This window comes from Mauremys reevesii, linkage group 2, assembly GCF_016161935.1.
Source record: "Mauremys reevesii isolate NIE-2019 linkage group 2, ASM1616193v1, whole genome shotgun sequence".
Classification (NCBI taxonomy): Eukaryota; Metazoa; Chordata; order Testudines; family Geoemydidae; genus Mauremys; species Mauremys reevesii.
Window position 1 is genome coordinate 219,785,531 of NC_052624.1, and position 26,061 is coordinate 219,811,591.

The 26,061-nt window shown below is 43.7% G+C and overlaps 1 protein-coding gene across 1 annotated transcript in view; it reads right to left on the reverse strand.

The window, feature by feature from the left end:
• LYPLA1 (lysophospholipase 1) overlaps nucleotides 1–26,061 on the reverse strand; it is a 39,756-nt gene that overhangs the window by 13,321 nt on the left and 374 nt on the right. The window contains exons 2-4 of the mRNA XM_039524974.1: nucleotides 24,896–24,927; nucleotides 14,892–14,957; nucleotides 6,211–6,258 (exon numbers count right to left, since the gene is read on the reverse strand). Coding sequence (XP_039380908.1) covers nucleotides 6,211–6,258; nucleotides 14,892–14,957; nucleotides 24,896–24,927 — 146 coding nt within the window. The remainder of the gene's footprint in view (nucleotides 1–6,210; nucleotides 6,259–14,891; nucleotides 14,958–24,895; nucleotides 24,928–26,061) is intronic.

A 26,061-nucleotide genomic window follows, 5' to 3' on the forward strand; every position in this document is an offset into this window, starting at 1 on the left:
ATATTGGGTGGCATTATATTGAGGTAGCGGTGTAATAATTCCAGGGATTTTTGTTCCTGTTTTCACAACAAATAATTAAAGGAAAATTACTTACTTTTAGTAACTGGAGTATGAGCTGTGGTGTTTACATGTGTTCCATTTCTGATGTGTATGCACTCCATGTGCTGGAGATTGGAACATTTTAATCAGCAAAGTCCATTGGCGGCATCTACTCCTTTGATGACATCAAGCCCTGTCCCCTCTCCCCAGTACAGAAAGCAGGCAGAGCAAACAACCAAACCTCACTTCCCATGCCACTCTCAAGCCCAGGCTATAAGACTCAGCAGTAGTGGGGAAAAGGAAGGTCAGTCGTGGAACACACAAACACATCTCAAAGAACTCCGGTTACTAAAGGTAAGTAACTTTCCTTTCTAGTTTGACTGCTTGTTTGTGTGTGTTCTACTTCTGGTGACTCCCAAACAGTATATAATAAATAAATTCTAGTGCTCTCCTCTAATAAAATAAAGACTGCAACATAGCCCTCTCAAATGGGGTATCTGAACAAGGTACCTGAATGAAAAAGTAATCACTAGGGAAAGTATGTATAATATTCCAAATAGAAGCTCTACATATATCAGCTACGGGTATTCCCCCTAAAAGAGGCTCCAGAAGTGGTCTGTGGTAGAATATGAGCTAACATGACCTGAGTTCTAAATTGACCACCCCATAAAGTAACTTTATGCAGTGTCACACCCAATTAGAAATTCTCTGAGTTGAGACTGCCTGACCACTGAAGCTCTTGACAACAGACAGACAGACAGTTAGATTATGGGAGTGCCTGAATGGTCTTGTTAGAGTTAAATAAAAGGAAAAAGCATAGAGGACATCCAAAATCTGAAACAGCCTTGCCCTTGGATGAATGAGGCTTTGAGGATACAAATTAATGGACTTATTTAAATGAAAATTAAGGGATTACTCTGAGTAGAGATGTAGGGTGAGGCTAACGTGCAATTTTATCCCTGTGAGAAGTCATATACTGCGGTCCTGGCATGACAGCTTGCAATTCAGACCCTGAGTGTCAATGTGATTGCAAACAGGAATTCAGTCTTCAGACAAATGGAATAACGAGCACAAGGCTAATGGTTCAAATGGATGTCCCCATTAAATTTCCAACATGGATGGAACTGTTTTAATAAAAAGAAATCCCCTTAAACCTTTCACAAAAACTTTTAAACTGAAGGATGAATAAGCTGTATGGGTCCTGATGGTGAATGCTGTGCTGAGATAGCAGCCAAATGAACATGGAATGAGCTTAACAATTAACCAGAGTTTAAGTATAACAGATACTCAAAGAGATGAGGGATTGATGTCTCTTGGAGAAAGATTATATTGGTAAACCCAGAATGAAAAACACCTCCATTTTGCAGCACAAGTTGTCCTCAGACTGCTTTCTGCTCTGAATCAATATGCTCTGTACATCAGCAGAACAATTATTCAACTCCGTTACCCGACAGTTCCCATTTTATGAAGTGTAGTGATGACACATCAATGAATAGTTGTCCTGTTGTTCTGGGTAATTAAGTCTGGTAGAAGAGGTAGAGGTACTGAAGGTGTTACCAAGAGATTTCTTATTACCGTGAACCAGTACTGCCTGGGCAAATCTGGTGCTACTAAGATGAATGTGGCCTTCTTCTGTCTTCTTTAAACATAAGATCAGAGGATTTGCGGGATAAGCATATAACAGGCACCGAGTCCAAGGGATTAGGAAATGGTCTCCTTGAGATCGCAGACTCTGATCTCTCTTGGAAGAAAACACTTTGCATTTCTTGTTCTGTTCAGTTGCAGACAGATCCATAAGGGGAGCACCCCATTGATGACAGAATCCTTTATGAACCATAAGTGATTCTAAGAAAAATGCCTATTTAGATACCTGTTGGCGTGTTGTGTAGGACTGGAAGATCAAGGTGCAGATAGCTGTATATTTTGCCTTCAGATTCCATACAAGGATTGCTTTCCTGCATGAAAGCATTGATCTGGTTCCTCCTTGTTTATGTAAGAACTGACAATAACACCATGTTCTTTTTGTAAACTCTGAACTTTGTTATGAAATAGAAAGGACATGCAGACAAGCTGTGTCAGTCTGAGCTGTAGGGCACTTATATGAAGCCAACCCTCTCTGAGACCTCTGACCCTGTACTGTCAAGTTGTCAAGATGGGCTCCCCAACCAAACAACAAAGCATCGGTCACTGTTGACTTTGTGAGAAGTGCTAAGGAGAACAAAATTCCTTTGCAGACCTGATGTGGATCTTTCAATAAGGGAGTTCAAAATTTCTTGAAGGATGCATACCCCTATATCTATTTTGTGAACAGTCAGGCAATAAGCTATCCCTAACCACCCCTGAAGACAATAAGGATGCAGTCTGCTGAATGGGGTCAGAATACATGAAGCTGTCTTTGGCTTTTAGGTCACATGTCCTTGCTGTGGTACATGGATTGTTTCCCACTTGATTTATCCTCTCTAGTATGGTGTCAAACTTGGTCTGCAGCAGGTATGTGTAAGCCATCATGGAATCGATTAGCGCCCCAATAAAGTCTACCTTTTGTGTTGGATTAAATGAGACTTTCACATTCACACTCAACTCCACTGTGCACAACAGACGTATGACATACTGAACACTGTTTATCTATCTGAAAACAATCCTCCTGCCAAACAATCATTAAGATATGGGTAAAAACATATTTCTCTTTCTGCAATGTGCTGCCAGACAATTTAGTGAAAGTTCTCGGGGCCATAAACAAACCACAAGGCAGCATTTTGTACTGGTTATGTGTGTTGCCCACTACAAAGCACAGGTATTTCCTATGTGCTGGATGGAAATACGCATTTTGTAGGTCTACAGCTGCAAACCAATCTAGAAGATCTGGGGAAGGAAGTGTGAAGGACAGTGTTACCATTAGGAATTTGAACTGGCAAACAAAGAAATGCAGATCTCAGATCCAGTGTTGGACACCAATCTCTCAATTTGAGGGGGGACTAGAAAAAAAATCACAAATAGAACCCTTTTCCCCCCCAACTGTGGGGGGAAATCTCCTTTCTATCACAAAGAGCCAAAAGAAACAGACTCTGTTGTTGATGGACACTCATATGAGTGGAGTCCCTAAAAAGATATGGGGAAGATGAGTTAGGGATGGAAATGTCTTGGAATTGACTAGAGTAATCTTTGGAATTATTTCCAGTACTCCACCTGTCGCTGGTGATACTATTCCATGTTCCCTAAAATATTGCAAACGGTACCCAAAGAGGTAGGGAAGGTATAAAGATCCTCTAAGATTCGTTGGCAGCTCTCGATATACACATCAAAAAGACTATTGAGCCAGCCTTCGCAGCATTTGAAGCCGATGAAGGTCTCCTTCTATGTATATATTATTTCTTCTTAGAGAAATCTGATTTTCTCTTATAAAGATGATAGAGTAGTGGCAGTCTGTTTCACTTGAGTATGATATCAAGACTGCTTCTTGTAATGGGAAGCATAGCTGCCTAATGTGTGACATGGTACAAGCCAGTCTTTCAATGTAACAATTTGTCAGTTTTAGAATGGAGCAGATGATTCCCTTCAAAGGAAGGTCTTCCAGTGTAATTTGAATCTTGTTTGGAAACCCAGAATACTGGAGCCATGACACGCTGCCTAATTGCTGCTGCCATGGACTTTGATGCTGCATTAGCAGCATGACTGGAGGCTTGTGAAGAGGGTTTAACTATTAATTGACCCTCCATAGACAGATTTAAATTTCTCTCTGATGTCTGACAAAGGTTTATCAAACTCTTCAGCAACTTTGCTCTACATAAGGTAATCATAACACGATAGAAGGACTGATAATTCGCTATGAGAAGTTGAAGACTAGCTAACAAATAACTCTTCTTTACTAAGAGGTCCACTCTTTTCCTGTTCTCCTTTGGAGTAGTTCTAAAAGACTGATGTTTCAACTTCTCTTGAGCTGTGCCAAAGACCCTGAACAAGATGCACTTAGAAATATTCAAACCCTATCAAAGGGACTTAACACCTTTTTTCAGCTATTTTACAGGTTGGTGATAGATGCTAATCTGCCACAATAGCTAGATTGGTTCTAACGAGCCTTCATTTAAAGATAAGGCAAGTGTATCTGGTAGAGAGATATGCAAAATGTCCAATATATGTCCATTTTGTTGAACAGTCTGAGCTGGGATCACCAAAGTTTCTGTCATTCTGTGGACCAATTCCTGAAATGACTTATCTAATGACGATGCCTCAAGAGGAGCCATATGTTCACGCTGTGAAGACGTGGATGGAATATGCTCTAGGATAGTTTCAGAAACTTGTTGCAGAAGTACATGTTCATTTAGAGTCTGATGTGGAGAAGAGTCTGGTTCAACAGTATGTACAAGATCACTGTGATTGCTTTTGCATGACAGGTGGATCCTCAGGTTAAAGATCTAATCCTGGAAACTGAAGCTGAGGAAAGTTTTGATTTAGGATATGGCACCAGTGAAGTGAAGCAGTTGGTTCACATGGATGAAGTGAATGTGGCCAGGGCAGAGTTCAAAAGCCTACCTAGAGGCTTTTGAACTAACATGCCTGTATATTTACCCTATGTATGACCTGACTCTCAAACATATGAGTCATAAAAAGTTACTCCCAAAGGGTAAGAGGGTAAAACATCCACATTATCAGAAAAGGAATACCCATCCTCTTCTTCTAAGAGGATGGGGTGCTGCTCATGAGGGATTCGGAGAAATACCCACTGATGGGGCTTACCACAATAACCCCCAGGTGACTTAGAAAGCATCCCCTGATTGACAAAACATTTACTAAGGGGCAGTCAGGCTCTGAATGAACAGGCACAGACAGCTGCTCCTCTCAAGCCACCTGAGGAAGTCAGCACTGCAAAGGGCTGTAACTGAATCAGCGCCAGAGCAGCATGCTCAGAACGAGCCCATGCTGCAGACAACCAAGAGAGTTGTCCTCCATCGGAGGATGCTCAGAATGGACTGGTGCTGAAGACAGATGAAAGAGCTGACCCAGTGCCTAGAGCAGATGGTGCCAGCAGCAGACTGACAGCAGCCAGCAGAAAGCTCTGCTCCAGTGCTAACAGACACCGGTGAGGCTTTCTGGGCTGCCTCCTGCCAAACTGATATATGAGGAGCTGCTTTAGGAGATCCCTTCATCCCAGAGACAGCAGGAAGTGAACCAAACCTCTTTCTTGTGAGATCTTCCTCTGCACTCCTGAGAAGAGCGATACCTGTTACTGCTCGCAGCTGCCGACACAAAAGCAGTCAGACCCCTGGAGGTTAAGGCAGTTACCAGGAGATTTTTCACTGAGGACTGTCCCAGACTGGGGGATTCTATATTCCACCTGCTTCAGAGACCGGCCTCCTATTTTTCTCAAAATAGAACAACTTCATCCTGTTGTCCTAGATGTAGCTGCCCTCTTGGCAAGGGTATTACAATCCTTATGTTTTTCTTTTACATATCTGGAACCTAAAAAGTAAAGACAATTTAAATATGTGTCATGCATGAGCATACCAGCCCCACAGGGGGGTTTCTGTCCTGACATAATATCAGACCTCCCTTTAAAGGGCAGAAAATAAATCTAAACAAAGCTAAAACTACTAAAAACACTACACTAAATACCTAGTCTAAATAACTATTTACACAATCCTAATAAAATAGGTGACTGATAAAGGGAGTGGGGACACTGCTATCTGGGTCCACCTCATAACCAGGAGCAGCTGAAAGGAAATGAATGTCAGTTGCTTGTTCCACCCCCTTTCTACCCTCGGGGAGCAGGGCTCAAGGTCATCAAAGGAACAGGTATGACCAAAAGATAGAGCTGACTAAAGCATTCCCAGCTACAGCACATGCACACCAGAAGTGGAACATAAGTAAACAAGCACACAAAGAATACAAACTTTCAAGCAGATTGAAGACTATTATGTATATTATACATTTGAGGTTTTCAAATTTTAAAAAGTTGCCTTTTCCCTGTCTGATGACTTCTCTTTCTTCTCAGAGAGAATATTTCTTTTTTGCTTCTGATGAGACAGTTTGACACTATTAATGAGAAACCTGTTAGAACGTTTGTTCTGCATTTACAGTTGATTAAAGCTAGCAATTCAAGCTCATCCTTAAGTCCAATCAATATAAACACTTCGGACTTTATATATGATTATTTCTAATTCAGAAAGTACTTACCAAGATGGCATGGCCATATTCATGTTCAGAGAAACTGGCATAACTGGCCTAGAAATTGAGAAATAATATTGGTATAATTTAATACAAAGGTTTGTTGACATAACACCACACATCAGATAACCTGAAATCTTGCAGTGATGCAGAAATAGTTAAGTTGTAAAGCTAGATGTTTCCTATATTTTCATCCCATTTTTAAAGCATGACCAGTGTCAGATCTCTCATTTTTAAAACGGATGGTAAACACGAGTGAGACCAATTTTGGTCTTTTAGCAGAACTACAATGGGTTTTGAGGCAGCAGATGAAAATAATTAGTTGACTTCCTTGAGAACAGAATGAAGACCCTGAGAGACTATGAAAAGCACAGACAATAGAATCATATGAATGGTACAGAGGAAACTAATTGGCTACTTTTATTTACATGCTCTCATGAAAAGAATGGGCATGTAGAGCAGATATTAAGAAGCCACTATGTCAAAGGACCACAATTATTAGTACAAGTAACTATTGGCCTCTGCTCATTCAGACTTATGGGAGTCTAGCAAACAGCAGAACCCCAAGAAAAGTGATTTAAAAGTTCTAATTAAATATATTCATAGATCCTTGCAAATGCAGATATCCACGGATCATTTTTGTGGACTGGATGCGGATACAAATTTTGTATCTGTGCAGGGCTCTACAGATTTAGTCTCCCAAAGCAAACATCAGATCTAGATGCCAATTTGAGAGCAGTGATGTATAAAGGGATGTACAGAATTCCACACAGTAGCCCTGCTAGTAGTTTACGATGGAAACATTATGGAGGCACATCATTGATACTTTTGTCTTAAAATATTGAGTTTTAAGACCCTGAGGCACTCTCACCCTAGCTGAATCATAACAGGACTCATTGTACAACCTGTTCCACTTTGCAACTCCTAAAGTGGAAATGGCATTTTCTTTATGCTACAAGAAGTCTTTCTGACTTCCTAAAGTCTTCAGTTCTAGCTATCTATATCTATAGATATATATCTTAAAAACTCAAAACCCCCTTTGCATGGGGTGTTTCCTCCAGAAAATAATGCAGTTTTGGAAAGAACTATGAAATTGTCTGATTCACACAGAAATCTCCATTTTTTCTATATATTTGAAATGAATTTGTAAGAAGACTATCTCTGAAGAATATGGTGAAAATAGGATCAATTATTAAAACTCATGCAACTCTCTCCTCACAGAGGTAGTCATGCTGTCTTTAGTAAAAGATTTTAAGGGCTCAAACATGAGTCCATCAGCTATGTTAATAACAAATTAATATTCCATCAAGGAACTGGTTCTCTGACCCACTGGAAGAAGTTAGGATACCTGAAAGGTCTGGGCTGCAATAGTGCGACACCTGAGAGACAAGCTGAGATGGCAGGTAGATTAATTTACTTGAACACAAACTGATGGCCCTCCTCCAAGTGAAAAGTTCAGCAACAGCAAGGGAACAGCTGCAATAGTCTGTTCCAAGAATACAATCCTTTTTGGTGCCAAGAAATTCTCCAGCCTCAATAGGTCAATAGATGCTTGATTATTACCAGATTTTTTAAGACACCTAGCAATCTCCAGCCATTGAACAAAGACATAGACCAAAGAGTTCCTTAGAAGCCAAAATCAGCGTAACTATTAATGAAATTCTAGCACCAAAAAGCTCAATTCTTGGCCTCAATTAAATCTTCCACCTGTAAGAGTAAGCAAGCCACCAACCCCCATCTGGTACAGAATTCTCCAGTGCTGGGGTCGCATCTGACTTGCCTGGCAACATACTCTCTTCCAGTGCAAGGGTAGATAGCCAGTCATAGGTCAGATCCAAGGATTGGATACTCAGAACTCATCAGCTAAGGCCCAGGGCCTCTGCTACCAATTGGTGCAGGAATGATGTGTGAAGGTCCTACTTCCAAACAGTAGTATGAGGAATGGGCTTTCCCAGCCTAAAAGAGAGTTGGTGTGTATATCCACCTCTGTTTACATGGAGAAGCACAATATACCAAGTTTAAATCCCATTCTTGATCAACTCCCTGGAAGCCTGTTTGGCTAACAGCAAAGCGCCCAGAAGAAAAAACTAACTATAATACAACACTAACACTAAAAATGAAGAGAGTCTTGGATCTGAAACCCAAAAGTCACTCTGGGCATGGAAAATAAAGTCCTTACATCTGAAACTGTCTAAAGAAAGCAAGAAATTAAGGACACATGCTCTTACAAACTTGGCTCCAAAAGTTCAATTTCACATGAAGTATTTATGATGTACTGGTTTCCATAAAGTTTCCAAAGCTCGGAACCACAACAGGAGCATCCCATTGGCAATATGTAGAGGCCACCTCAAAAACCACCAGGGACACTGATGAAATTGAAAGGCATCAAATTTAAAACTGATGAGGATGATACTGGTCCGATTTAAAAAAAAAAAATCCACACACTGCATAATTTAGCAGTGGACTTAATTGTCATAATGTGTCAAGGCCAAGTGCTGAATTAGGCATTTGTAGGCATGAGAAAATACAGTTGTTTCAGACAGGTTATACAAGTGTTTGCAGAGGACAGACACCTATGTTTCAGGAAATAAGCCAGCTGCTAAAAAATGTGTGTGCGCAGAGATTACATCTTAATTGTCCATTATGTGGTTTCTTCCACATCCCTCTGAATAATGTGGTATTGGCAACTATCAGACAGAAGAGGCTATTGTAGATAGCCCAATGATCTGATCTGATAAGATAATAAAAACTGCCATATGTTTTATTGTAATTTTGGGTAAACTGATTCCCCCTCAATTTTGCTCTTCTGTGCCGCGCTGCACCTCACCCCACCACATGGGATGCCCCTCTACTACTTTTGCCCTAACGAGGCAAGATGCTCTTCTTCCCAGGAAGAACATTTAAGTCATAGGATGGACAGACAATCTGAGTTTCTCTTAAAATAGACCAGGATTGGTCTTTTACTCACCCTGATTTTAAGTGTTAAAGAGATGCCAGCTATAGCTTTAATGCCAGGGTAGAGTCCTGTTACTCCTAAGCGAATTCATATGGCCTGCATTTTTTTTTCCTGTGTCCCCCACAGAAAAATGCAAAATAAAATAATAATAATAATAATAATAATCTGCCAGGGGACACGTGCCTGTTCCCTGGCAGCCCAGGCAGGACATCTGGAGCAGTCTCAGAGATGGGGAGAGGGGCTGCGCGTGCGTGCCTGTGTGGTTGATCACCACCATCGGGTGGGGGGGGTGGGGCTCGGCATGCATGCATGCCAACAAGCAACGGGGGGTGAGGGGGGAGAAGAGAAAGAGAGAGAGTGTCCCTCTCTTGCCACTGCAGCTCGCTGGCATGGAAGGGTACAGTTGTTTATTATGTACGAGGCAGGCTAGAGGCAGAAATGTAGCAGCCTGCCTGTTAGTTAATTGATCTCATTCTCTGAAGCACAAATGTAGCACAAATGCAGCAGCCTGTCTGTGTAGTAATGTTGTTAATGTTCCTATTGTTAGTTAACTGTTCCCATTCTCAGTCAATTCTCCTACGAGCATAAAACCTGTGAAAGTTTTAAGGCCCCTACATTGCCAGAGTGATATAAAAGAGCCTTATTATAAATGAAAGTGAGGGAATCCTCAGATAGGAAGAGCTACATGCTTTCTCACTTTTTTCCTGTGCTCAAGTGGCACAATGGGGTTAGATTACAGCTCAGGATTTATTTTACTTACCCATTTTAAAAAAAAGGTTTTAAAGGCAAATAAAACATTTACTAAGCAGTCAATAAAATGTCTGGACAATCAGAACCAAGCACTTCCTAAAGTACCTAGCCAGGTCCAGGACAATGATTAGTACAGGAGTGGGCAAACTTTTTGGTCCAAGGGCCACATCTGGGTCTGGAAATAGTATGGCAGGCCATGAATGCTCACAAAATTGGGGTTGGAGTGTGGGAGGGGGTAAAGGTCTGGCTGGGGGTGCAGGCTCTGGGGTGGGACCAGACAGGGCCGGCCTTAAGCCGATTTGCCCGATTCCCCTGAATTGGGCCCCGCCCCTGACAGGGCCCCGCTCTGCAGCGTCTCTCCCGGAAGCAAAGCTCTGCGTCTCCCAGAAGCAGCAGCTGTTGCTAGGCAACTAGAGACGCTGGCCGGCTGAGGCAGAGGGGGCCCCTGGCTGTACTTGCAGGTCAGGAGGGGGGAGGGGGGAGAAGGCACATGTGCATTGCAGCCTTCCTTCCCCTTCCCCTCCCCCACCCCCAGCACTCACCTGGAGGAGACGCCGAGGGAGCTTCTGGTCTGTGGCAGACAGGAATCTCTGCAGTGCACCTCACTCACCTGAGCAGCTGCTGGGGCTTCCAGCGGTGAGTGTCTGACCCTGCGATTCCCCGTAGGGTTGTAATATTGGGCTGGTTTTGTGGTTTACGTGGTGTTGCTGTTTGAGGGTGAGTCTGTGCCTGCCTGTGTCTGTTTCAAAACTAAAGTTGGGATCATGTAACCCAGGAAAAAAGCCCCGAGCCGGTACTTAGTGCTGTGAACTCCAGGTGAGAGAGAGAGGGAGGTTTGGAGGAGGAAATCAAATACATCAAGAGGGGAGAATGCGAAAGGTCTGCAACAGGGCAGGCTGAGACTTTTATCTCCCCCCCCCCCCCCGCAGGAGGGGAAACTGAGGCACTGAGTGATCAGATTCCCCTCTCCAAATTATTTGCAAAGGAGGAGGATGGGGGCTCCTGTCCAAACCAGTTCCCTTCCTATCAACTCTGCTTTCCCTGCTGCAAGACCGCTGTAGGGGATGAATATTTCCATTAAACTATGGCTCCTTCGTTTGCCCTGCAACAATGAAATAGACCGGCTTTGTGGGGGGGAATAGCCCCCCCCCCTAAAGCTTTGTGGATATTAAGGGTTTTTTTGGGGGGTGGGGGCATGATAATATTCTAGATCAATCAAATGCCCAGCTCAGCTTTCTAGCCATCCAGCAGCTTTAGGGCAGGGAAGGTAGGTGCTCTTGGTGCAGAGTGGTCGCAAAACAGGGGTGAATTTAGCGGGGGTTTGTGGGGTCTGCTTGAAATCCCACCCGATGCAGCCACACAGAATCATTGGCAGCGCTGGGAGAGGCCAGGAGTGGAAGCAGGTGCCCTGGGGGTGGGGGGACATTTGCCCTCAGTCCTGGACTCTGAGATGGACTAGGCTGGGTGGTGGGTTCAGTCTAGTCTTCCAGCCTGTTGCTCTCATTGGGGTTTGTGGTTTTCATCTGGCTCCACCAAAAAGATCAAACAAGCCCAGTAGAAAAGGGGAGTGAGAGAGGCGGGAAGGAGTTTGTAAGGGGTTTAAGTGACCCATCAGCAAAAGAGTAAAAACAGAGTTTGACTGGGTTTCCCCCCAGCCACCACTCCTGCAAACACTGGGCAAGGGGCAGCTCCATCCCCCACTGAGGCTATGGTGAGGGACAACAGGGGAGGAAGGAAGCCACATGGCAGTCCCTTCCCCCCAGCACCCCCCTCCAGCCCCCAAACTCTGTCCCAAAGCCTGCACCCACCCCTCCGCACTCCCTCCCAGAACCTGCACCCCTCCACCCTTCCTGCACCCCACCCCGTGCCCCAGCCCGGAGCCTGCACCCAGCACCCAAACTCCGTCCCACTCAGCCCTGGGCAAAGCTCCTTGGTCTGGCTCCCAGCCCCTCTCCAAGGGTTGCAGCTGTCTGGAGGTGCCTGCCTTCCACACCTTCCTCATTCACACCTCATTCATTCATTCAATAGGGCAATTGATTACAAAGTGGAGAGAAGATCTTATTCTACTTCTAGCAAAAAGACATTTTTCTTTTACCTTAATTACACTACCTTAGGGGCCTGCTATAACATATTACTAAGGTTCAATACAAAGTCATGTAAAAGTTATACAAAAATGCATAATGCAGAGATTTATCTACAACTCCATTGATTGACTGCTGTGTGCAGTAATATAGTGACCCCTGGGTCTTTGAATAAGGCTATATACTGCGGGGTGCAGCAGTCGGGGCGCGGGGGGGGGCACGTGGCCGGGGGGCACAGAGGTGAGCAGTGAGCCAGCAGGGGGTTTAGGGGCGGGCATGGGGGTTTCTGGCAGGGGAGGGAGAAAGTGAAAGGAGGCGAGTGGTGGGTGGGGGACTGACTAGGAGGGACGCAGCAAGTCAGTGGGGGACTAGGGGGTGAAGAGGAGTGTGATGGTGGGGCCGAGCGGGGAGGGGGTGGGTCATATTTTACTGCTGTGATCTGGTCACCCCATGTGTGCCAGGTTTCAGAGTAGCAGCTGTGTTAGTCTGTATCTACAAAAAGAACAGGAGTACTTGTGGCACCTTAGAGACTAACAAATTTATTTCAGCATGAGCTTTCTTCGGATGCATAGAATGGAATACTTCTTTTTGCCTATGTGTGCCGTTTCTCCCCCCTCCCCCTCAAACCTTCCTCTTTGGCCCACAGCTGTTTTGATGGGGTGGCGCTGAGGAAGGAGGGTTTGTTTCTGCGAGGCGAGCAGCGCTGGTGGGGGCAGTGTTTCCACGGGGCTGGGCAGTGCTGGGGGGAAGGAGGGGGCATAAAATAAACATTATTGAAGAAAATCAGTTGTACAACTATCAAAACAAATTATTTTCCTAATATGAAAGTGAAAATCTATAATTAATATTCTTTTAGAATGTGGTGACTTCTATCAATATGGGCAAGAGATCAAGAGATATTGGTAGAAAGTACCCAAGTGGGAGTAAGAAAAGAGCCATATACAATATTATGTAGTAATATATAATTTTGTTATTATGTATCTAGTCATGGAAAGTAAATAATACATGTAAGAAATGAAAGGTGGGTTTTTTTAAGTTTTTTTTTTTTTTTTTTAAGTCATCCCTGCCGGGGCCCCGTCAAAACTGTTCGAATTGGGCCCCGCACTTCCTAAAGCCGGCCCTGGGACCAGAAATGTGGAGTTTAATGTGCAGGAGAGGGCTCCGGGCTGGGGCGGGGGGTGAGGGGTATGGCTGGAGGTGTGGGCTTGGGGTGGGACTGGAGATGAGAGGTTTGGGGTGCAGGAGAGTGCTCCTGGCTGGGACAGAGGGGTTGGAGGATGGGAGGGGGGATCAGGGCTGGGGCATGGGGGAGTGGCTCAGAGGTGCAGGCTCGGGGTGGCACTTACCTCAAGTGGCTCTCAGAAGCAGCGGTATGTCCCCGCTCCAGCTCCTATGCAGAGGCATGGCCAGGTGGATCTGCTGCACGCTGTCCGTCCGCAGGCACCACTCCTGGTGGTTCCTGGGCAATGGGAGCTGCGGGGGCGGCGCTTGGAGCAGGGCAGTGTGCGGAGCCCCCTGGCTGCCCCTACATGTAGGACCCAGAAAGGGGACATGCCACTGCTTCTGGGAGACACGCAGAGCAGACCCCAACCCTGCTCTCTGGCTGGAGCGGGGCAAGCCTCAGACCCTGCTCCCCAGTGAGAGTTTGAGGGCTGGATTAAAACAGCTGGCAGGCCCATAGTTTGTCCACTCCTGGATTAACAAAACTGTATGAATCATGTGTGAAAGTCTGAGCAATTTAAAATGACATTCCATGTTTTTGTTTGGGTTTTTTTGGGCTGTTTGGTGTTCTGTAATGTAATTTAAATGAAAATCCAGGATTAGAACTGGAATGCAGGCTGTTACCAAGTGTTTGTAACTTAACTTTCATGTGTTTATGAAATGCTGAATAGTTAGTGACTTTTTTCTGTATTGTAGTTTAAGTAAATTATAAAAAAAATTGAAACTGGTTTGATTATATTGCATTATTTTGACAAATAAAATATGCTGAATTTTGCAGAATTTTATAGTGCAGAATCCCCACAAGAGTACCTGATGCTTGTTATCAAGTATTTTATTTGTCTTTTAATGCAAGTTAGCTGCTAGAAATAAGCAGGAGCGTCAGCTTTGTATGACTGCCATCTCTCCAGACTCCCCAAAAAGGGCTTTGCAGAACACAGCAGTGGCCCACAGACCAACGTTTGAGAACCTTTATACTAACTACATGAATAACCAACAGTGTGCATTTTGTATTACAAAGGAATGCATACAGAGATAAGTAAATATCAATTCTTACAATTAGCTTCTCAAATATTCATGCTGAGTAAAACTTGGCCATTTGAAAGCTTGCAGAAAGTAGAGACTTACACAAACTGTCAAATTGAAGTTAGTTGTTGAATTTGAGCAATTTTCCAATAATTTTCCATTTATTCACTCAGACTAAGTTATTTTCAACAAAGCAAAATATGAATCAAAACTTGGTGTGCTTAAGTAATTCGTATCAATACTTCTTAAAAAAATTAATAAGCATATATCTGCACTTTGCCAGCAAGCAGATATCACTTCGGTTGACTACTGGCTGAGTACCCATAAATCTCACTGACTTCATCTTCTCACTTTGTCTAGTGGCCTTACAAAATATAATCTACATAGTAGCCTTGCATTAGAAAATAGTGAAAAACCAGAAACAACATTGGTATTTTCAAGATGCTCACTCTATAATATGGTAACACCCTCTTAAACAGGAATATCTGATTAATATATATTATTCCTGTATAATGTCTTGAAACAAAAGCTAACTGTTGTAATGATTGTTTTGTTTCTGATATTTACATGGCAAGTAACTGTAAATTTGTTAAAACTTCCTCAATAAATAGTAAAAAAAAAATAAGTGAAAAAGACGAAAAAAGAAGTTATATACTTACGCATGGGGGCAAATATATTTTACATGTGGACTTCTGATACCTGCAAATGCTTCTGCCCAGCCATGTCTGTTGGAGAAAAGTATGTTAAATAGCATTTTCATGTGCTAGTTTAATTCTGTTAACTTTAATAGTTAAGCACTGTTGCCATAATAATGCTAAAATAAGAGGGAGTGTCATGTCATTACAGGTGACATTTCTAAAAGAACCTAAAACAAAATGCATTACCAATGTTAAAAGTGAAGTCCTTCCTTTATAACAAGTATCAAACCCATCTAAAGAAAACTAGTTTCTTGTCCAACAGTAGTTTCTCTAAGAAAGCATCGGCTATAAGCCTGTCAATTATACATTTACTGTGTCAATCTATTCAAAGACACATAGACAAGGTCACAAATTCAATTGTTTTCAAACTTTTCTGAATATTGCTTAAAAAAACCACTATACTGCATAAAAACACCACTAAAAAACACTTAACAACTGTGATTCTCCAAGATGTTTTGTGCTCTCATTCATGGTGTGGCTGAATCTCTTGCAAAAGAATTCCAAAACTTCAAAAGAAGCATCAAAGAAGGGCACATACGTGACTCCTGCATGTCCTTGCACCCCCTCTTCCAAGGACATAAAGGCACCATGACTCTGGTCACCCCCTCAGGTCTTTCTCACCACCCAGAGTCTCACAATGTGTCTGAGCTGCAGGAATGGAGGATGGATCGAGGGATTCACATGCACAGAACATCTAGAAGAACCACAGTTACTATTAGTTAAGTAACAATTCTTTCTTCGAGTTCCTATGCACCTGGCTTCCACTCATGATTATTAACAAGCAGTTCAGTGACCAAGGGGGTGGGAGCTAGGAGTTCATCTGAATAGACTGTAGGACTCATCTTCCCCTTATGTATCCACTCTGGAAGCGGATACCAAGTAGTAATTACTAGCATACATATGCAAGTTGTTCGGCAATTTTTCACAATTGGTAGCCTACTAAAGTACACTTTAGAGGCAGGTTGTATGGAATGAAGACAGTTTGGACATGTCATACTTTCTCATTCCCCAGCATTCTGCACTATGAAGTAGTGCTGTAAGTACGCAGCTCTGATAAATCAATATCAGTGATTGTGGTGGCAGATGTGAATACAAATATTCAAACTTTTTAGGGGAAATCTGATACTTTCGTTCAGCTCTTTGAGGTTGCTGACATGGACTACTCCATAATCTATAATTCCTTTGCAGGTTACAGAATTCCCTCATTAATAGGAAGGGCTATTCTGTCCTGAGTCGCAGTTTGCAAAATATCAAACAGTTTACCTGCCTTGTCTTGAACCATTTCCAATGGAATATTATTCCTGAGGGAATTCTACACCAAAAAATTAAAAATTCTACACACGTTTTAAAATTCTGTAAATTTTATTTGTCAATAAATAAATGTCGCTCCAGCATGGCAGTGAGGAGCACAGGTCACTGGCTGCATTGGGAGATCACTCTGAAGCCCCCACCTCCTGCAGTACAGGGACTTGGCTGTGAGGCTGCACCTGATCCTGAAACAGTGCAAGGGCTGGGCATGACCCAGAAACACCTCAGGGCCCTGCCCCTCTGTGCCAGGCACACCAGGTGTGGCTGGGCAAGCTCAACTCAGCAGGATCCAAGTGTGGAGGAGCTTATTGTCGGGGGGTCCAGGTGTGGGGTGAGAGGTTTCTGTATGGGGCAATCTGAGTGCAGGCAGCTCAGATCTGGATACACAGGGGCTCGTTGGGGGGTTCCGGGTGCAGGGGCAATAGGACTCTGCAGGGGATTCAGGTGATGGTGGGTGGGTTCAGCGGGGGGGGGTCCAGGTGTGGGGGCTCAGTGAAGGGGTCTGGGTGCTGGGGTGGGGATCCAGGTGCAGCTGGTTGGGGCTCATTGGAGTGGGGGTCTGGTCAGAGGGGTCCAGGTGTAGGGGGGATGGGCTTGTCAGAGTGCGGGTTTGATAGGCCTGCTTAACGGGGGAACCCCAGCTGCTGCCAAGGGGGGGAGCCTAAAAAGCACTGTTGCTTCCCCCTGCGATTCCTCTATCCCCTTTTCTTCTTCAACCCCCTCCCCTCCCCCCAACATTCCCCTCCCCCTGCCCTATTTCACCCCCCTTCCCTCATTTCCCCCATCCCCACCACAGGCACTCACTGTTCCACAGAAAACAGTAAGGCTCCCAACACACAAAAGGGGAACACAACTGGAACTAGGACCCAGGATGCTGCATTCAGCTGCAGAGTCAGGGTAGCCAGAGACCTCTGAGCTGGGCAGCTCTGTGTTTGCAGAAATGAGGGGGCGGGGGGGTGAGAGCAGTGGCATGTAACCCTGTGTGCCCCCCATGCCTCACCTCTGTTTGGGGGGCAATCCTCCCAAAAACTGCACACATGGTCCAACCTCACCCCACCCCCGCTGTGGCTTCCCTGCTGTTCTCTGCAAGGAAAAGCAGGAAATCTGCAGGGGGGGCTCTTTTTCTGTGAGCACACAGTCCCGCAGAATCCCCCTAGGAGTAGAATGTGTAGAAAGTTTGCCATTCTTTAGAAAAGTTCCTGATATACTTTAAAAGTCATCCCTCATTAAGGGTATGGAAGTTTCATCTGGGGAATGAGGAGAGAAAGCACTGGATGAAAGTTCATCTTACACCTCTTCATCCTCTTCCCCAGAGACGCTGTGTTGAGGTTCTGATATTAGGATGACTTTGTCACACCCTGACAGTTCATCTGAGGAGTCTGAATGGAATCTCTGATGAAAGCAGAAAAACGGTTGGTCGGTTCTGAATGCTGAAACCAGAGGGGCCAATACATCCAAGCCTGAAATCCATAAGGATGGTAGTTGTCCAAGGAAAAAAACAATCTTAGGTCTTGAGATAAAGCCCTGAAAGTGACATCCTTAGCATAGTCCTTTTTATAGTGCGACTTCTGAATCAAGATGGAGTAGGCAAGAGTGGCAAAAGGTCTGGTGACTGACCCCTGCTAGTTACCTGAGAAGATGATCCTGATGAGAATGAAGAATCCTCAGAAGGAATGACAGAGACTGACAGCTGAGGAGCTCAGTGAAATGTTTACGACTGGCACCCTGGATTGCTCTAATGGTGATTTAGATTTAGCTGAAAAAGGACAACAGTGCAGTAAAGGAGACTGAAGCGCAGGAGTTACCCTGATGTCTGCTGCTTTTCTTAAAAAGGAGTGCTGGAGAGGTTCCCGGAGCCTCACTTGCTCAGTACTGTAACTGCCCTCTGCCCCTTATAGAATCAAAGAATATCAGGGTTGGAAGGCACCTCAGGAGGTCATCTAGTCCATCCCCCTGCTCAGAAGGAAGTGCTCTCTCTCAATGCCACCAAGACTGAACTTTCTGGTGCTGTCTGAAGACTGAGGAAGCAGGCTGCTGGTGTTCTGGTGCCCTGGTGCAGGAGCATCTAACCATGCTGGGGTAGGTTTAGATTGCTTCCACATTACCGTGGAAGCCCACACCAAGGAAGTTTTCAGTGACCCCTTAAGATTTTGGGCTGAAGGAGAGGCAGATCCTTTTGGTACCATGCTCTTCCTGTGAGGATTTTCTCCCTGCCACATTCAGCAGCTCCTTTGATGCATGGAATTCTGCCCTCCTCTTTTGTTGTACCAGGAAAGATGACATCTTCCTTGTGGGAGATCTTAGAGTGGTCTTTAACTCCATGAGCAGCAGGGACACTGCTCCAACAGACAAGCCTGAGAGCACTTAAAAGAGCAGTGCCTGCTAGGGGTATGGAGATCAGTTACCTCCCTAGTTTGGGGGGCGCTTACAGGCTGGGTCCCAGAAAGTGCACCCAAGGATCCCTGAAGCTGCTGCAGTTCAGAGGTCTCCTTGATTTCTCCATGAGGAACAGCCTCAGTCTATATTCCCTAGATTTATGAGTGTGTTTTTAAAAGTCCTATAAATAGCACACTTTGATGGAAAATGAGCTTCTCCTAAGCAAAATAGGCAGAGGTCATGTATATCTGTGAGAAGAACAACTCTCTGACCCGCACTGACTTAAATCCTGGTAAATGGGGATCTGGCATATGTCTATACTGGAACCCTATCTAAAATGCTTTTTTAAAAAAAATTAACAAATGAAACTGACTATCCTCAGTCAATTTAATCTGTCAGCCTCCTATCAGGAACAGACTAACAAATGAAATTGACTGACTAATGTAATTAGCTAAATTAGTAACAAACAAGGAAACTAAATTACCATACACTAAGAAACAGTAACTAGCTAAAGCAGATGCTACTCTGGTCTGACTCTCCGCCAAAGGGCAGTTAGAAGGAGCTGAGTGGGAGCAGGGATATGCTGCCCTTTATGAAAGGTGCATGCACAACCCCTGCTGGACATTGCTATTGAAGTTCCTGAACTCCTGTGCAAAGGATACAATCACACCATATATGGAAGCCACATGAACAGTAACTTGAAGTAGCTAGGAGATTTGAAACTCCTACTGTTGTTTCTATAGATGTATATGTCTACATACAGTGGATGATTCCACACACACCTAAGGTTGCAGTAACTCAAAACAAAAACAAGTAGATTAAAGATTAATTTCCTTGCATTCAAGTAATCCAAATATCTTTCCCCTCAACACCTCCACACAATGAGGGTCAGTGAAAAATTAGAGTAATTCTACATTTTAATTTGGCAAATAAAATACAAAATTCAGTTTTTGATGAGTTGCATGTTGTTCAGCATACTGAACCCAGCACTGAGTTTCAGAGCTTTCTTATTCCTCCAGCTATCACAAACCCTGAGGATGGCATGGACGTTGTAGGCTCATTTAGTAAGCCCAGCGCTCATTAGCACAAGTTCTGCAATGTTAAATTTAATAAAACTAACCCCAAGGGAGGTGAAAATATAATCAGATAGAAGCTCAATACCTGTGAAAGTAAAAATAATTAAACAATGGAAAGGTTTTGATAAGGGAAGAAAGTAAAGTCCCTCTATGAAGCAGTGTGGTTTATTCTGTAACTTGACAGATAAAACCTCTTATCAATCAATCATTCTCCACTGGTGACTTGGTCAGTCAGGAAACTGCAGAATGCTGGCCTGGCTGCTTGCAAAACTGAACACAATATTTTTAAGAGCTGAGTCTACAAAGACTTATTCATGCAAGTAGTAGTCTTAGTGAAGTCAAAACAACATGTTTCAGTATGGCTTTGCATGACTGGACTCTTGGTGGCGAAGGAGGCAAAAAGTAGTATTTGCCTGTAACTAGTTCTTTGAGGTGTACATACCACCTCAGCACTTAAGTCTCAGTGCTAAAGGCAGCACTTAAGGCTGCCTTTGAACTAACCTACCCTAAAAAGGGCACCATCTTAAAATGCATAATCCCTTATGCATCAAAACATGTATGTTCCACCACTATTATTTTCTGATTTGTTATAACAGTCACAGTAATTTACAAGGTAAAAATCAAGTAACGTGTTGGTGGTGAAAAGGTTTTTTGAAGCAGAAAGTATATTTTTGTTGTTGCAGGTAGTAACCAAAGCTAGGAGTGCTGTTTATTAACACTTAAATTTCAAAGGTCAGTTTCAATTAAAAAAAATCCTATCCAGCTTCAATGCAAAGATTTTTTTTCAGGGTTCCTATGACTTACACGAGGCACAGAAGTTAGAGAGAAATTTAATTGACTACAACCATTGCAAAGTTATTATCCAGTTACAAGAAACTTCTAATCAGTATGTAAAAGTCTGTATAACAGAGATGAACAAATTCTGCTCAACTCTTAAGGCAATTTGTTTTCAAATGCCTAATTACTTTTTTTTTTTTTTTTTTAAATGGAGCAATGTTTCAGAGCATGCTTAACATACTGAATAAGTGACCCTGATATATATAAAAGAACCCAGTCACTGCTGGAAGCAGCTTTTTCATGCATGGGGAAAATTGTAGAGTTGTCATGCTTTAAATATGCTGCTCATACTATAATTCTAAACATATATATTATATATATTAAATCTATGAATACTAAAAAGTTTTTTTTTTAAATCAGCAATCAATTTTCCCTGAAAGATCTTAACATTTAAGCAGATGAGTACAAGTTCGTTAAATTGGCTGGGATAGAAAAAATATTAAAAACAACATGATTATTTTTATTTTTAAAACAAGTAAAAAATGAGTTATTAATGTAGGGCCTGATCTGGCAGCTATGTAAATTGATAGATTCCCACTAACTTCATCGGGCTTTGTATCAGGCCTATAGAATACATAATGGTACTTCTAACTGGAAGAAAAAGCTTTATTGAAATGATCTAAATAAAAGTTCGTATTGGAAAACAGGAGACTAAGGGGGGATATGATAGCGGTATATAAAATCATGAGAGGTGTAGAGAAAGTGAACAAGGAAAAGTTATTTACTTGTTCCCATAATATAAAAACTAGGGGCCATCAAATGAAATGAATGGGCAGCAGGTTTAGAACAAATAAAAGGAAGTTCTTCTTACACAGCGCACAGTCAACTTGTGGAATTCCTTGCCTGAGGAGGTTGTGAAGGCTAGGACTACAACAGGGTTTAAAAGAGAACTAGATAAATTCATGGAAGTTAAGTCCATTAATGGCTATTAGCCAGGATGGGTAAGGAATGGTGTCCCTAGCCTCTGTTTGTCAGAGGCTGGAGATGGATGGCAGGAGAGAGATCACTTGATCATTACCAGTTGGGTTCACTCCTTCTGGGGCACCTGGCATTGGCCACTGTCAGTAGACAGGATACTGGGCTGGTTGGACCTTTGGTCTGACCCAGTATAGCCGTCCTTATGTTCTGAAGCCTTAACCCTCTCAAAAGCCCTAATCCATTAGGGTTGTGCATGTGTTCATTTGAGGAACTGAACATTTGATGGAAGATCACACAAGTAAAAGCCTCAAGTCTCCTCTATTCCTTCCACCTAATCAGACTCCATACTATAGGCTCCAAAGTCTACGTCTACTTAAACTTGAATTAACATTTAGTTACTACTTTCTCCTTACTGTATTGAATCCCTTATTTTGGAAACTAGCAGTACTAAAAAGTAAAAAAGAAGTGGTGTCTGAAGGGAACTAATTAAGCAAGGATTCTGAGATTCTTTCCAACTGGGCATCAGAACTACCAAGTTGAAAAAGAAACATTGCATAAATAGACAGATGTATATTGAAATCTTTATAGCAGCTCTGTATATTTCTTTTGCTCCAATGATGAAAGACAGGAACTTGACTACTGACTGCCTGTGGCAAACATATAACAAAAATAAAAGAGCTGCAAGTCCCCAGAAAAACTCCAGTCTGAAACCTATGAGACATTTTGGAAACAAGCGAGGATGTATTGAACATAGTCTAATGTAGCTTCAATACAGTCTGGAAATCAAAATACAACACCAAAACCAAATTTAAGATTTATCAGAGCTGCACACTTTCAAATTTACTTTATAGTACATAATGCTGGGTAGAGCCTTGCGTGGACACAAATTTATATCCACGAATGCGGATACCCATGGATATAAATCGTAATCCGTGGAACCGCAGGGCTCTCCCAGGAACCAGTGACAAAAGGAACAGAACGTGGGGCCACCATCCCAGGAGCCAGCACGCCACATCAGCAGCTCCTCCAGTGTGTTTGTACTGCCCACAGCCCCACCCGTCCCTTCCACACAGCTGTCTGCATCTCCTGTTTAGGTGCATGCATGCCGCTTGAACACAAGAGTGCGACCAGGGACAGCTGCCAGTGAGCTGGGGGCCTGCCACAGTAGGCAAGGCTGGGGGTGGTACAGCCGCGCTGGAGGACCTGCCAGCATGGGGTGCTGGCTCCAAGGAGCAGCAGCCCCATGTTCTGCTCCTTTTGCCACTGCGGTTCCCAGGATAGTCCTGTGGTTCCGTGGATACCAACTTGCATCTACAGATATAAATTTGTATCCACGCAGGGCTCTAATCCGGAGGAATGACGAAGTACAACATGTCCAAACGGTCTTCATTCCATACAACCTGCCTCAGAAAAATCCTCCGTATCTTTTGGCCCAGAACAATCTCAAACCAAGACCTATTCATACAATGCAGCCAAGAAAATATGACTACCATCATTATCAGGAGGCCTTGGAGATGGATTGGCCATCACCAGAATAGCACTAAGATGGACACCTGAAGGCAAGCAAAAATGAGGCCACCCGAAAACAACATGATGAAGAGCTGTGGAAGCTGAAAAACCTGGGGCACAGCTGGGGAACCATTGAAAGACTTGCCAGAAACAGACAGGAGTGGAGGAGCTTTGTCACTGCCCTAAACACCAGAGGTGTAATGGGTACTAACTAACTAAACATATCTTCACTCGATAAGTAAAAGGTAATAACAGGGTTTGTTTGAAAAGTATGAAGTCTTTAGAAGAGAAACTCAATCTTTTTCTTCCCCAGGACCATAAAACCACCCAGTTTCTTTCAATGACCCACTTCAAATCCTATTATCCTTCCTTAAGTATTTGGTGTCAAGAAAAGGAGTGGAAGAACCAGACAATTAATAGGTAACACTAACTATAACACTTACCATAAAACATTAACCATATGACCATACTCACTATAAATAGGGATCTACTTAAATCACAGAGAAATCACATTTTTTTGCAGGTTGGTCACAGCATATATAGCAAATTTTGCAGATGTGTATTGTCACCCTTACTTCTGCGCTGCTGCTGCTGGCACTGCCTTTAGAGCTGGGTGCCCCGCCAGCAGCCACCGCTCTCCACTATGCCTTCAGAGCTGGGTGACTCAGGGTATGGCTACATTTGCAACTGTACAGCACTGAGAGTTAAACTTGTCTTCGTACAGCTGAGTAGGGAAAGCGCTGCAGTCTGTCCACACTGACAGCTGCCAGTGCACTGTCGTGGCCACGTTTGCAGCGGCATTGGGAGCAGTGCATTATGAGCAGCTATCCCAGCATTCAAGTGGCTGCAATGTGCTTTTCAAAGGGGGGGGGGTGGAGTGGAGCGTGACAGGGAGCGTGGGGGGGGAGTGAGTGGATTTTTGGAGTGCCAATACTGTGTCAGCACTCTGCCTTGCAAGTTCTGACCCCCATCCCTCCTCCACCCCTCTCTCACCCACTGAAAGCAAACAGCAGCTGTTTGTTTTTTTCTCACAGACCAGATAAGCAGCGAAATTGACCCCCAAGCGCTGCCTCTCTCTTCAAGCAAACATTAGCTGTGGGCATTCCAAAGGGAGCCCCCCTGCCTGCCTCTACTCATTCACAGCAAACAGTAGTTGTGTTTGGTTTTTTGAAAAGCAGCTCCCAGAGCATCTGGAGTTTACAACAAAACAAAGAGAGGCATCACAACAAAACAAGGAACCTTCACTTAAAAGGATTATGGGGAGTTTCCGGAGGTCAATCACTGCGTAATAAGGTTACTCCCCTTATTATAATAAGGTTTACACTGGAGCACCAGCATCTCAGCCACTCCGCACCAGCTGTTAATCCTCTCGGGGAGGTGAGTACATGCAGCGCTGTAGCCACTGAGATACAGTGCTGTATGTGGCTTGCCAGTGTGGACGGGGAGTGAGTTACAGCGCTGTGGACTGCTTTACTGTGCCGTAACTCTCAAGTGTAGTCAAGGCCTAAGCATATGCTTACATTTTTTCCATGAATGAGGCTTATGCGTGAATATCAAGTTGAATTTAGAATAATTACAAATGGGCATTCCTGCTTCCCCCACGCAAACTTTTTAGGGAAGAATGGGAACAAGACAGCTAGTTCAACTCAATTATTACTCACAGATGTAGGTAATATGTTTTTAATAGGCTTTAACTGATTTAGTTTTTGTATTACATTAAAACCACTTAAAGAGACAGAAAGGTATTTTGACTTGTAGTTTTTGTGGGAGTTTTTAAAAACTAGCATGGCCACCTCTTCAGCATTTGTCATAAACTCTGCAACTAGTGCCAGTGTAATTTGTGAGAAACAGCAACTGAGTTTCAAACACTCGTGTCTTACAACCCAGAAATCTCAAACTGTAAGATAAGTTTGATACAGATCAGTAAACCATTATACCTACCCAGTATCTCCCAATCCATGAAGAAATATGACCTAAAATTAAAAAAAAAATGCAAGAGTTAAAAATAGTTGTTTCATGTCTAATTCCCTTGTTTGTTTTTTCTTTAAGGAAAAAAAACAGCTGTGACACATTCATAGATTCTAAGGCCAGAAGAGATCATTATGAGTCTGGTCACCTGTACAGCACAGGCCACAGAACTTCCCCAAAATAAGTCCTAGAGCATATTTGTTTAGAAAAAACATCTGATCTTGATTTTTAAATGGGCAGTGCCACCATGACCGTTGGTAAATTATTACAAAACTACATACTATAAAATCTGTGCAATACCAAGCACAAGCATTATTTTGAGTAAAAGTTTCTCCAAGCCCTAATAAAATCCCTCACTGCATTTTTATCCCATATTTCCTTCCCTAAAAGCATATCCCGGCAACTTAGTTTATTAGGTTACTGCCATAAGCACCAAGTTAGACCAAATAGGTCATTTTGCTTCTGCTAGTCATCTCTCTCTCATTTTGGAGGTAAGGTTTGTGTTAGATCTTGATGGCTTGCTCATTCTTTTCAATAAAGCGGGTAACTCCAGATATTGTCTAGCAAATTCGTTATATTTGCTTTCTTGCAAAACATGAAAATTATTAAAAGAAACGGCAACTAGGGACATTTGTCAGTCAAATGACATCAACGACCTTCATCTCATCCAACATCTGAAGTTAATTCCACTAAATGAAACATTAACCAAAAGAAACAAACACACACCAGTGCCTAACACCGCACAGCTGGCAAGGTAAGGCGGAAGGGAGAGAGCCCCTAATATCATTGCACGTGGGTAGCACTTCCCCGCACCCCGCCGCAGAAGACAAGCAGGACGGGGCAGCAGCAGGGCCGGCGAATCACCACACCAAGCGCACCTATCCACGCGCCTGCCAGCTGGACGGTGCGGTTTGCCGCGGAACGCCGCGCGTGGAGGGGCCGATCTCCGCCGCTCCCCCGGGGCAGAAGCCCGGCGGGGGGGGGGGGGTGCTCACGGCAACACCCCGCCGGTGCAAGTCAGGGGCGCGGCCCGGCTTCCCGAGGCGGGCAGGGACAGGGAACCGGAGCACGAGGGGCGCGCACACGGGCCCGGGCGGGTACAGCGGGGCACGGAGACCCGCAGGCCAGAGCGCACCGCG